Source organism: Bison bison, unplaced genomic scaffold (assembly GCF_000754665.1).
Source record: "Bison bison bison isolate TAMUID 2011002044 unplaced genomic scaffold, Bison_UMD1.0 scf7180017864274, whole genome shotgun sequence".
Classification (NCBI taxonomy): domain Eukaryota; kingdom Metazoa; phylum Chordata; class Mammalia; order Artiodactyla; family Bovidae; genus Bison; species Bison bison.
In genome coordinates this window covers 926,793-939,493 of record NW_011494846.1, presented here as the reverse complement: position 1 = coordinate 939,493, position 12,701 = coordinate 926,793, and the positions used below count along the sequence as shown (strand labels likewise).

The following is a 12,701-nucleotide window of genomic DNA, read 5'->3' as shown; positions in this document are numbered from 1 at the left end:
TTTTAGTATGCTTGTAAGAATAAGAAACTATAATGTTTAAATGGCCTTTCTTGATAAAAATTACAAGTTCATTTTGCAGTTGTTCCCTGTCTTTTTAAAACTACTTTTATGGTTTGTGGAATACAAAACCCAGGAAACCATTACTATGCTGCCTCTTTCAAATGAGCACCGGGAGGGACTTCCTGGGCTGTTCAGTGCTTAGGACTCCACCCTTCATGTAGAGCGGCTGCAGGTTCAATCCCTGGTCAGGAACTAGGATCCCACATATCATGAGGAGCAGCCAAAAAATTTTTAAAAATCAAATGAGCATCTTGAAACAAATTTGCAAAACAGGTTGGATCTGTGGTTAAACACACAGAAATTTGTACAACAGGTAATATATGAATTGTTAGAACATGTCTCCCCAAAGGTGAAAGTGAAAGTGAAGTCACTCAGTCGTGTCCGACTCTTTGCAACCACATGGACTGTAGCCTACCAGGCTCCTCTGTCCATGGGATTTTCCAGGCAATAGTACTGGAGTGGATTGCCATTTCCTTCTCCAGGGGATCTTCCCAACCCAGGGATCGAACCCGGGTCTCCCACACTGTAGACAGACGCTTTACCGTCTGAACCACCAGGGAAGTCCCTCCCCAAAGGTAGACTTTTGCAAAGTCAAGGAAAGAAAACTACAGACAAGTATCTGTTATGAAAATACTAGCAAACCAGATCCAGCGATATGTGAGAGGGAGTCAACACCAGGACCACGTGGGCTTCCGCCTCAGGAACAGCAGGTTCACTTATGAAAAAATCAACGTGTGTAGCACACCACACTCACCGTGCAGAGGAGGGAAACCACACGATCATGGGAAAAAACGAAGAACTTGATGAAATTCCGTAATCCATTCATGACAAATCTGAATCAGGAGGAAACTGCCTCATCTGATTAAGGACATCTGAAACATCCATAGTGAACTTTGTACTTAATGGTGAAAGACAAGATTATTCTCCCCCCAAGGTCAGGGACAAGGATGTCTGCTCTCGCTGTTCAGTTGAACACTGCCAGAAGTTCTAGCCAGTACAGTTAGGCAAGAAAATGAAAAGGCATCCAGATTGTGAAAGAAGAAGTAAGTTATCACTATTCACAGATGACATGACCTTGTACATGAAAAACTCTAAGAAATTCATTAAAATACTTTCACAGCTAATACACAAATTTAGCAAGATTGCAGGATACAAGATCAACATACAAACTGTACAAAAACAAAACTCAGTTGTATTTTTATATACTAGCAATAAACAGTCTGAAAAATCTAAAGAACAATTCCAGTAACAATAGCATCAAAAAGAACAAAATCCTTAAATTTAACAACAACAACAAAAGCACTAAAGTTATATTCTGAAATCTATATATAACATTATTAAAGGAATTAAAGACCTAAATAAATAGACATTCCATGTTCATGGTTGGAAGACTTTAATATTTTTAAGATGGCACTGCTTCCCCAAATTGACCTACAGATTTAATGCAATCTCTATCACAGTTCTAAGTAGCTTCTTTGCAGAAATTGATACTATATAATCCTAAAATTTGTATGGAAATGCAATGGACTCAAAATAGCCGAGACAATCCTGTAAAAGAACAAAAAGAACTCACTTCCTGGTGTCAAAACTTATTACAGAGCTGCAAGTAATCAAGAAAATGGGGCACTAGCAGATGGACAGACATATAGATCAATGGAATAGACTGGAGAATCCACAGATAAACCCACCCACTTAAAATCGGTTGAATCTTTGATGAGAGTCACAAGACAATTTAAGGGAGAAAATAGTGCTGAGAGAACTGGATAACCACATGTCAAAGGATGAAGTTGAACCCCCATCTCACACCATATACAAAAACTCTCAAATGGGTTAAAGACCTACATGTGAACATTAAAACTGCAAAACCCTTAGAAAACAGATGTAAATCTCTGTGCTCACATCTGCCAGTGGCTTCTTAGTTGTGACACCAAAAGCAAAAGGACCAAAAGGAAAAGATAAATTGGACTTATCTTAAGATATATTTAAGAAAAAAAACTCTCAGTAATAAAAAGATAGCCCAATTTTTAAAAAGTGGGCAAAGGGTCTGAAAGTATATTTCTCCAAAGATGTACAGATGGCCAGTAAACACATGAAAAGATACTCAGCATCATTAACTGTCAGGGAAATGCAAATCAAAACTACAGAGAGATACCACTTGACACCCAGTAGGATAATTATAATTAAAAAAAAAGACAGATAATAACAGTGTTGAGGATGTGGAGAAATTAGAACCTTCATACAGTTAGTCCTTTAACTGGTGACTACATTAAAAAAAAAAACAACTGGTATATCTGTACAATGAAATATTATTCGGCAATAAAAGGAAATAAGATACTGACATAGAACACGGTGGGGTGAACCTCGAAAATACCACTCTATGGGAAAGAAACCAGTCACAAGATATCATATACCTAATGCTGCGAAGTCACTTCAGTCGTGTCCGATTCTGTACGACCCCAGAGACGGCAGCCCACCAGGCTCGGCCATCCCTGGGATTCTCCAGGGAAGAACACTGGAGTGGGCTGCCATTTCCTTCTCCAATGCATGAAAGTGAAAAGTGAAAGGGAAGTCGCTCAGTCGTGTCCGACTCCCAGAAACCCCATGGACTGCAGCCCTCCAGATTCCTCCATCCATGGGATTTTCCAGGCAAAAGTACTGGATGGGGGTGCCATTGCCTTCTCCGTCATATAGCTAATGATTCTATTCAAATGAAATGTCCAGAGTAGGCAAATTCATAGAGATGGAAAATAGATTAAGGGATTGTCGAGGTTGGGGGGCACAGAGTAGGGAAATGAGAGGGTAGCTAGAGGGTCTAGGATTTCTTTGGGATTGATGAAAGTATTCTAAAGTTAGTTGTGGGTCAGCTGCACAGCTCTGTAAATATACTGAAAACAACTGAAGTATGCATTGCAAATGGGTGAGTCATATGCATGTGAGGTGTGTCTCAATAAAGCCGTTGTTAATTAAAAAAAAGGCCTTTGAGGTATGCCTTGATTTTTTTTTTTTTCCTGATGCTGAGTTGCTTTTTTTTTTACCATCAGGTCCTGTTATGAACCATAGTGTCCTTTCCTTTCTAGAGCTTAGCTTCAGTGCTGGGAACCTGCAGCTGGACAACAAAAGGAGAGAGTTCACCTCTTCTGGGAACAGGAAGCTCTACTTTGACACCCATGCCTTAGTGTGTGTGCTCGAGGAGAATGGTAATCCTCTGCCAGTCGCCACTCGGTGCCATCGAGAAACCCTGTACCTCACGGCTTCCTGATGGTCTTACCTAATTTCCCGTATTTCCCTTTGACTTTGAAGTCCACAGGTCGCCTTTTGATCAGTCTCCATTTTTTTAAGTCCTTGTTTTTTCTCTGTTTAAGGGCATTTTTGCTTCATCAGCACAATTGAGACTTTTCTCCTACATTTTCCCTTTGTCCAAGTGAAGTGTGTGTGTATAACATCACTCTGGAAGTATAGTGTTACAGGTTAAAAATTAGACACAAGCCAGCAAAACTCAGGAATGGCTCCTAGGACAGCTGTCTAAGGCCAGAAGGGACAGTTTTATTCCTGTGCATCTCGTGTGCTCTAAAATTTTTCGTGAAATTAAAATGTTGCGGAGCAGCAGTTATTGATCATTTCAGCTTACTGTGGTTTTAAAAAAATATTCAGACTGACATTTTCTCTTACTGCTGTTGAACCAACTGATGTAAAAGATTACTCCGATATGTATGGCAGCTATTCAAAGTACACTTAGTATGTAGGTAGCAGTCTCATATTTAATCTTGTCTAGACAAATGCACAGTGTAAGTTTAATACATATTATATTGATAATTCTTTAAACCGTGAACACATATCCTCTCACAATCAGAATCTCAGATACCATAGCTTATGCCTTTGAAATAAACCAGTCTGTGCTATAGTACAGTCATCCATCCGGTTATGCGTGTTCATATCTGAAAAGCTGCCCTGTGTTGATGTGCTTTGTCTGCCCAGAACACGGTCACAGTGGTGTGCATACGTGGGTTAGTTAGCAGCTCTGGGTTCAGGTTCTGCAAGCTTCCAGCTGCGTGGCCTCACAGTCTTTCTCCCCTCTCAGTTCCCAGAGAATTCCAGAGAGCCCTTGTGAGTGTTAAGTAATGTCCTGAATGCACGTTGGGAAAACTGTCACATGCTCTGTGATAATTTTTACAGCTTTTTCTTCTCAAACTTGAAACAGTCAGCCTTTTCCACCACAACGTCTTTCTGCTCAGAATTTTAAAAAGAAAAGTAGAAGTAAGAGGGCCATCTAAAATTATCTTGATAAGCAGAAGTCTTTCCACTTTTCTTTTTCTTTCCTTTTTTCTTTTTTCATGGACCTTTTGTATTCGAAGTAACCAATTGTAAAAAAGACATTCCAGAGATAATAGGAGTGTCTCTACATGGACTGGATGTCTGATGATGCTAAGAGAACGTCATTCATTTTGCTAAGCGTGACTGTGGCCAGGTAGCAGCAGTGGTCCCAAAGCCTTTCTCCCATGAAAGGTGGGGTTTGTTTCTCCTCCTGCCTTTCAGAATCCATGTACTTATTTTTGACAAAGTAAAAATAATAGATGTTGAATGTTTCAACATATGTACTTCCTACTTTTCTTGATTTGAAACCCTGGCCCGTGAGTATTTGCCTATTTCAAAACCAGTGATGTAAGGACCCCACTGGGTGTAGGATGTGAAAGTGCTTACCTGGATGGTGGCTGGGTTAGGGTAAGACCAGGAAGGACCCCTTGGGGAATGCTCTGTCCTTTATCCTTTTTTTCCTCCCCTGGAGTTATGTCTCCTGATTCACAGAATGTCCTCTGTCCATAATCTCACTGGCCCTGATTTTGTCCCACCTCTCTTTCCTATTAAAACAAAGAATTCATTTGCATCTGGGTATCCCAGAAGTTTTCAGGCTTAACTTCTCCCTATTCTTATCCTTTCTCCTCCTGTAGGCGGTTCTAAATTATAAGGCTGTAAAGTTTATCTCTTTTCTTATCAGTGTAAGTCCACTTTGGTTTCTCTTTTTCTTTTCTTTATAATTCCCAAGCCTAATTATGTTTAATTATGAACTCTTATTAATACATTTTAAAAATTGCAAAAGACTTGTTGACTTTTTTAAAATTAGGAAAACAGAAAAGAACCAAGAAAAACTACTGTGAATCCCAGTGCCAGAGCTAAACTGTTAACATTTGAGTGATGTTTTTTGCTAGCTGTTCATGACCCACACATTGAAACTGAAAGGATTTTGAATAAAGTGAAAAGAATAGGTTTCTGGAGGTCTTTTTGTCTTCTTTGAATTTGTTTCTTTGTTCTTTTTCAGTATAGTCCCATGCTTAATCTCATCCAGATTGAATCAGGGATAACTTTATCCAGACAGATATGCCATGAACTAATTATAAGTATCAGTACATTCTTCTGAAGTTCTTATAAATGAAAGTATTTAACAAAGAATTATATACCAGGTACTTATTCATCTTAAGTATTTAAAATTAAGCATTTTAATTAGAATTTTAAATGTGAAATATGTTAGTACCTATAGTTATTAAAAATAGTAGCACTGCTAAGTTGAGTCTTTATGTAATTCAGTTCAGCGTCATTTATTGAATGTAAAAGAATATATTCTTTCCAATTTGGGCTTTCCTCACTAGTGATTGAGGAAGATTGTGGAGGGAAAAATGTAAGAACTGATTTTGTCTTTTAACATTAAATAAATTAACAGCTGAATTATTATTATGTAGCCATTGACTTGACCGATTTGTGCTGGAAATAAACAAACTTTCTCTACTTAATGTAATTATTTTTTACTAATATATACACTTTAAAATTAAGGAAGTCATATCCATTGTAGAAATAAGACAACACAGAAGAAAATAACAGCTACCTAGACTCTCTCATAAATTACGAAAGCAATAACTTGTATAATATCTGTATTTTTGAGTCTTGCATCTTTTCACTTGACCTTGCAGAGCAGTTATCTCCTGTCATTAGACATTCTCTGAAAACATGGTTTTTGACCCCTAGAAGGGACATCAGAGCTCAGTCAGCCCCACCCCTCATTGTACGTAAGGAAACAGTCGTGTAAATGCTCATGTGTCCCAGCTTGTCCTGAGTGACAGACACACCACAGCCTGTGACTAGACTCCACCCTCTTGCCATGCTAAACTTTCCAGCTGCTTCTGAATTCAGACATTCACCTGCAGGTGTAACTTTGCATTTTCTCCCTTTCAATGAAGGATGTTTTTCTTTTTTTAAATTCTGACAATTACGGTCTCCTGAGTAATTGTCTTTGTGTGTTTGCCTAGGGTTTACTACTCAACAAGCAGAAGTCGTCGTATCTGCCTTGATCAAGATCATGGAGGCCAACATGGATATCATCTACAAAGATATGGTCACCAAGATGCAGCAGGTAGCTTGCTGGGCTCTGGAGCAGATTGAGCTAGTGAGCCACCAGGGAAGTCCCAGCATGTAGCAATTTTAGTATAGACGAGAGGCAAATGGCTAGAGTGGCATAAAATATATTTATTCAGAGCTATTTTTTCAACTTCTATAGAACCATTAAGTTTGAAAACTAACTCTTCTAGTCATCTATGCAGTGGACATGAGTTTGAGCAAACTCCAGGAGATGGGAAGCCTGGCACGCTGCAGTCCATGGGGTCACAGAGAATCAGACACAACTGAGCGACTGAACAACAAAATGCTTTAATAAATGGAGACGTGGCCCGAATTGTAGCTGGCGGTCCTCTGACTGCCACTCTGTTAACTGTGATTCATCTGGTGCTGATACTGGCCTGGAGTTCTTCCTCTTTTCTCGTTTCGAGACGGAGGAGTACCTTACTGAACCTCTTTCTATGTGCCCACGTCCTGGTTTCTCATTAAGATGATCCCAGCTTGGGATGGTAGGAGGTGGACTTCCTAGGCCAGACAAGGTTATATGTTTAGTTTTTCTTTTCCCAGGAGATCACTCTTCAGCAAATAATGTCTCAGATCGCCAACGTGAAAAAAGATATGATTATTTTGGAGAAGAGTGAATTTTCAGCCCTCAGATCAGAAAATGAGGTAAAACCAAAGAGCCACTCATATTTCTCAAGTGCTTTTCTATTAGGATATGGAGATATAATGTGAATACACAAAAGTGTACAAAGAAGTGTACACAGTGAATTTTCAGTATGGACTGTCAGTCAGATGAAGAAGCGGTCCTTGACTGGCACCCCAAGACCTGCTGTCATCCCCTTCTGGTCACTCCTCCCACAGCAAAAATCACCATCCCAGCTTACATGGCCATTAACTGGTTTTGACTTTATCAATGGAATCACAAATGTGTCTTGCAGCAATAGATAACTCTCTTTCATCGTTCATAGTATGATTGGAACACACCACATTATTCTACTGTGATGCATATTAGAGTTGTTTCCAGTTTGGGGTTATTATGAATAAGTGGTGCTGTAAAATATCTCTTCATGTCTTACTTAAAGTGTGGGCGTATGAGATCAGTGTTGAAATAGGTACTGTCTCCACATCTTCCTTTTGTTTTTAGTCGTATTTAGAGTCCCATGAAGGAAGTTCATTGATCACCTGTTAGTTTTGATCTTATAAGAACCCACCTAGCAAACGATTCCTTCTTTTGCTAGAAAAAAAGATAAAAGTTTGAAACTGTCTTGAAGTCATTTATTTGAGGGCAGAATTAGTTAAAAGGAAACTTGAAAGAGGTACTAAAGCATCGCTGGAGGGAGATGAAACTATTGAAGACAGTTGCGTTACTGATTGTATGTGGCCTTCAACATGAACTGAAAGCCCTCAGGACACGCCATGACTGTAGTGCCCTCCTGGCATGACCAGTGATCGTTTCTGCCTCTGAAACTGTTCAGTTATGGTTGTGTGCTAAACGTGGCTAAATTCATGTTGACTTGAGGAAAGAACTTGAAGAACTTGCTCATAAACGCAGGTTGTAATATTTATTACCAAGTTTTAGGTTTTTCTTCTAACCTTCCAAACATACCCTTGACTGACTTCTTTTTTAATGTTTTTTTAGAAAATAAAACTTGAACTCCATCGGTTAAAACAACAAGTAATGGTAAGATCCTCATTCCTGTTTGCTTGCTCATTTATAATTACATAAGTTCAGTAATAAATATAGTGTCCAAAATATTTATGTGTTCTTAAAAACTTGCTTCTGTGTTAAATATTTGTGTGATATGTCTCAAAAGTATATATTGGAAGATTTAACTGAGAACATAGCCAAAGAATAAGTTAACTGATGTCTGTAACCAAATCCATTAAGAAAATTGTGATCCAGAAGGAATGAAGTCATTTTTAAATAAAATTTTTCTAAAACAGCCACATGGAATCCTTACATTCTCTTAGGAGAGACTGTCTTTAAAAGAATTACATGTGATTTTAAAATGCTGACTAATGCCAGCTACTTGATTTTTTTGAGTGGAAAGGACATTGGTGTTAAATAAGAAAAAGGTTTTGATGAGTGTCAGAAAGCTTTATTTGAACCAGAATCTAATATTTGACTTGAGTCCATCTCTGCTTTCCAAAGTTGTCCAGAGAACAGCTTGATTCATAAATTCCACAAGGCGATTTTATTGGGAATCTTGATGTTAAAAGCAACAGTAACCCACTGTGATCTGACTTCAACATAAAAGGGGATTATCTGTATAAATAACCAGGAAGTCCCCGCAGACATGGCTTAACCAGTCTCTTGACCTGCCTCGTTTCTAGCTCCATCGCTCTACACACCCCCGGCCCCTACCCTTGACCCCTCCGGTGGAGCAGTGGAGACAGTGGACCCAGGCTCATGTCCACACAGGCTTTGGATCTCTTACTTTGGATTTCTTTCTGTCTTTGATGTTTGCCCTCCCACTAGGATGAAGTGATCAAAGTCCGAACAGATACCAAATTGGACTTCAATCTAGAAAAGAGCAGAGTGAAAGAACTGGTATGTTTCTTTATTTAAAAATAGAACATGAATTAATTTCTTTGCAAGATGGAACATTTGGTCAAGTCTAAGGTTATTTACAGTTCATAAGTACTGTTAAATATTTACCTACATATGATTGTTACACATGGTGTTTCTTTATTTCAACTATATTTTGGATTAGGACTTTAAAAAGTAACATTAAAATTAAAATCTTGGTCAAGTCAAGTTTGAATCTTGTTTGTTTCAGAGATACTAAACTATTTGTCACTTAGACATGAATAAATTGTTTTATCTTGATCTCTTTGATATTAACTTAAATCTCTACTGGTCCTGATTTTGCAGAAGTTAAGTTGATTATCTGACTTGAATCATATTAAATTATAAATATTAAATAATGTTAAATTCTACATTAAAAATTGAGGGTTTGAAAACTATTTTCATGTAGTTTTTTTAATAGAGAAATCTTAATGAGTTTTTTTGCATTGTTTTGAAATGCAAATTCTAAATGATTCTTTAAGTTATGCTAAACTGAAATTTTCAGTTAGGAAAAATAACTGAAAAGTAAAACTTTCATTACCAAAAAGAGACCACAAAATATGGGTTGTATATAAGCAGAAGGGATATATATATATATTATATGACATATATTTGTTGTTTACTTGCTAAGTCATGTTTGACTATCTTGCAACCCCATGGACTGTAGCCCACCAGGCTCCTCTGTCCATGGGATTTCCCAGGCAAGTGGGTTGCCATTTTCTTCTCTAGGGGATCTTCCCAACACAGGGATCAAACCTGTGTCTCCTGCATTGGCTGGCAGGTTCTTTACCACTGAGCTACCAGGGAAGCCCCCATATGATATACAAAATAATTATTATGCCAGTGTTACCTGCCTTTCTAGTTTTGAAACACTTTTAACCATGAAGAGGAAATCACTTAGTATTGCTGAAATATATAATGATCACTAGCATATGACTTAAAGTCCTTTGGTTACCTTTGCCCTTAAGGGTTATATATAGGCTTAGCGGGAATTCCGAATCCACTTGATGTAGGAAGATGCCTCTAGCAACAAAGTCAGGAAGAACTAGATCTCAGAGATTGGGAGATAGGGGCTGTGAGCATGGATTAAAGTCAGTGAATTTGTGTGACTTATTAACCTAGGTGAGAAGTCCTTTTTGGAAATCCTAAATTCAGATTACTCTGAAGTGCGGGACAGCAGTATACTAGTCTGCAACTAGCATGAGTTTAACATGCACTGAGGAAGATGAGCTATCCAACCTTCTCATTCTTTTGTTTAATACACTTAGAATACTGTTCTAGCAGCATTGACTGTGGTGATATTTACAGCCAGTTTCAAATGCAGTGTAGCCTATAGACTGCTTTGGGGTAGAGGGAGATGGGTCCAGATAGATGCTACTTTTATAATCATGGCAGTGTCGAGATTTAGTCTTTTCTCTTGTGGCTGAGTCAGTATTAGTGAAGGCTGGAATTTTAAGGGATGCAGAAAATCCCATTCCACCCTGCCCCCTGGTGGTAATCTGGTGCATAGCTCTCTCTGAAACCCTGGAGATGAGCATTCTTTGGTCCTGCAAGTAGTTCTTGGTTTGGGGTTTGGGTTGTTGTTTTTTTAAACTCCTAAGCAATGCTGTTTTTATACTCTATCCCCCTGGTAGTCATAGGGGGACATTTATAGCTAGAAAGTTTCTAGAGACTTAAAAAGCATTAATTTCCCCCCATAACAAGTGTTAATTTATTGAGGATTTTTTAAATTCTTCACTTAAGTTACAAATTTTTCTTTGCTTAAGCAAATCCTGATGCCTGCCACTAAGGAAATACGCCTGATTTTGTTCTCAGTATTGACAGAATCACACAGTCATTAATAGCAAAAAAGGCAAGATATCATTTTAATTCTGAGTAGAACTAGTCAATTCCCTTAATAACATTGGATTGTGACAATGCTCACATGGGTTTGTTTTTTGTTTTTTGTTTTTTTCAATTAAAACCAACATGTGATGGTTTAGTGTATTTCTTGAATCTGTGAATTTACATAGTGTTTTATATTCAGAAGGCAGCATCTATGTCACAGAATAATAATCCTTGAAATTATTTTTTTCCCAACTTTATGTCTTTTCTCTTTTGTCTAGGCTTCAAATAGTGCCAATTTTGTTTGTAGTTAAGATGGGATAGCTCCGAAATTGAATTGTTACCCTACTTTTTTCACCCCTCCCAAAGCTGAAAAGCCTGTGACTCAGTATCCATCTAAATTGGTCCCAGGTGATGCTATCATAGTAGTGGGAGGGGCTTAGAGACATCACAGCAAAGACAGGAAAAGAAACCCAACCGAGAGAGAGGTAGAAGATGACAAAGGGGAATCTAGATGTTGAAGCAATGAGTGAATATAAATAAGATTTAAAAAAGATCAAAAGGAGAAAGCAGGTAGGCTGCTTCATCCTAGGGGTGACTGCTCATGGTACATATCTTGGAAGTGCTGAGAGCAGAATATTTAAGGTACCAGGGAAGGAGGAGAGGAATAAATAAAGGACTAAATCAGAATCTAACCTGTGTTACATGTTTGTTTCAGTATTCGTTAAACGAAAGGAAGCTGCTGGAAATAAAAACAGAAATGGTGTCACTGGTAAGAAAAGACTCAGTTCTCACCTTGCAGAACTGAAATTCTGCCCATTAAACGCACTAGCTCCTCCTTCCTCCCGCTGGCTACCGTCATTCTGTTCTCTGCCTCTGAATTTGACCACTCTCGGTCCCTTGTGTAAGTGGGATCATACAGTATTTGTCCTTTCGTAACTGGCTTATCTTCCTTGGCTTTCCGTCCTCAGGGTCCATCCCTGTTGTAGCATATGTCAGACTCCCCTTCCTTCTTAAAGCTAAATAATACTCCCTTATGACATACTACATTTTGATTATTATTACGGTCATTGTGAATAGTGCTCTAATTGTGGACTTGTGGATATCTGTTGGAGTCCCTGTTTTTAATTCTTTTGGGTATACATACCCAGAAGTGGAGTATCATGGGAATTTTTTGGTGCTTAACAAAGTACTTAGTTATTTTAATTGAAGAATAAATAAGGAATGGAGTTTTGTTTTTTTTTTACTATATTTTTAATTTATGGCATGTGTAACTTCTTTTCCATCCTTATTACCCGGGACCTCTGAAACCTGGAAGAGACTTCCATGAGAGAATACTAAACTCATCCTCTGGAATATTTAACTCCTCCACGCATTTATTTCCTTATTCATTACCTGAACTGTTCACCACAGAGGACTACTTACTTGCCCTGGGATTTTTAATGAAGTATTTCCCATGCTTTTACGCATTCACATTAATGAATTGTTACAAACCCTTTATAACATCAACCAAACTCACTACCCTTTGGGTGTTAACTATGTATCTGGTTTAACTATTTATATTTGGGAAAGAACTCATAAAGGCCCTTAGTATAGCCAAGCCTCATAATAAAACACTTGGTATTTGAATTATAAAAAAAGAAAACTTTTAAAAAATGTGAATAGAAATAGTGTCAGCAAGCACTGTTGCTTTTAGATTACCTAAGATTCCATTCATTTTTTAAAGCCTGTTTTTTTAATATAAATTTATTTATTTTAATTGGAGGCTAATTACTTTACAGTATTATATTGGATTTGCCATACATCAACATGAATCCGCCACAGGTGTACACGTGTTCCCCATCCTGAACCCCCTCCCCCCCCC

The 12,701-nt window shown here is 38.1% G+C and overlaps 1 protein-coding gene across 1 annotated transcript in view; it reads left to right on the top strand.

Moving 5' to 3' along the window:
- Positions 1–2,722: 2,722 nt before the first annotated feature.
- MCUR1 (mitochondrial calcium uniporter regulator 1) overlaps positions 2,723–12,701 on the top strand; it is a 15,796-nt gene continuing 5,817 nt past the window's right edge. The window contains exons 1-6 of the mRNA XM_010848791.1: positions 2,723–3,257; positions 6,357–6,460; positions 7,009–7,110; positions 8,084–8,125; positions 8,924–8,995; positions 11,556–11,609. Of these exons, the coding sequence (XP_010847093.1) occupies positions 2,963–3,257; positions 6,357–6,460; positions 7,009–7,110; positions 8,084–8,125; positions 8,924–8,995; positions 11,556–11,609 (669 nt within the window). The 5' untranslated portion in view covers positions 2,723–2,962. The remainder of the gene's footprint in view (positions 3,258–6,356; positions 6,461–7,008; positions 7,111–8,083; positions 8,126–8,923; positions 8,996–11,555; positions 11,610–12,701) is intronic.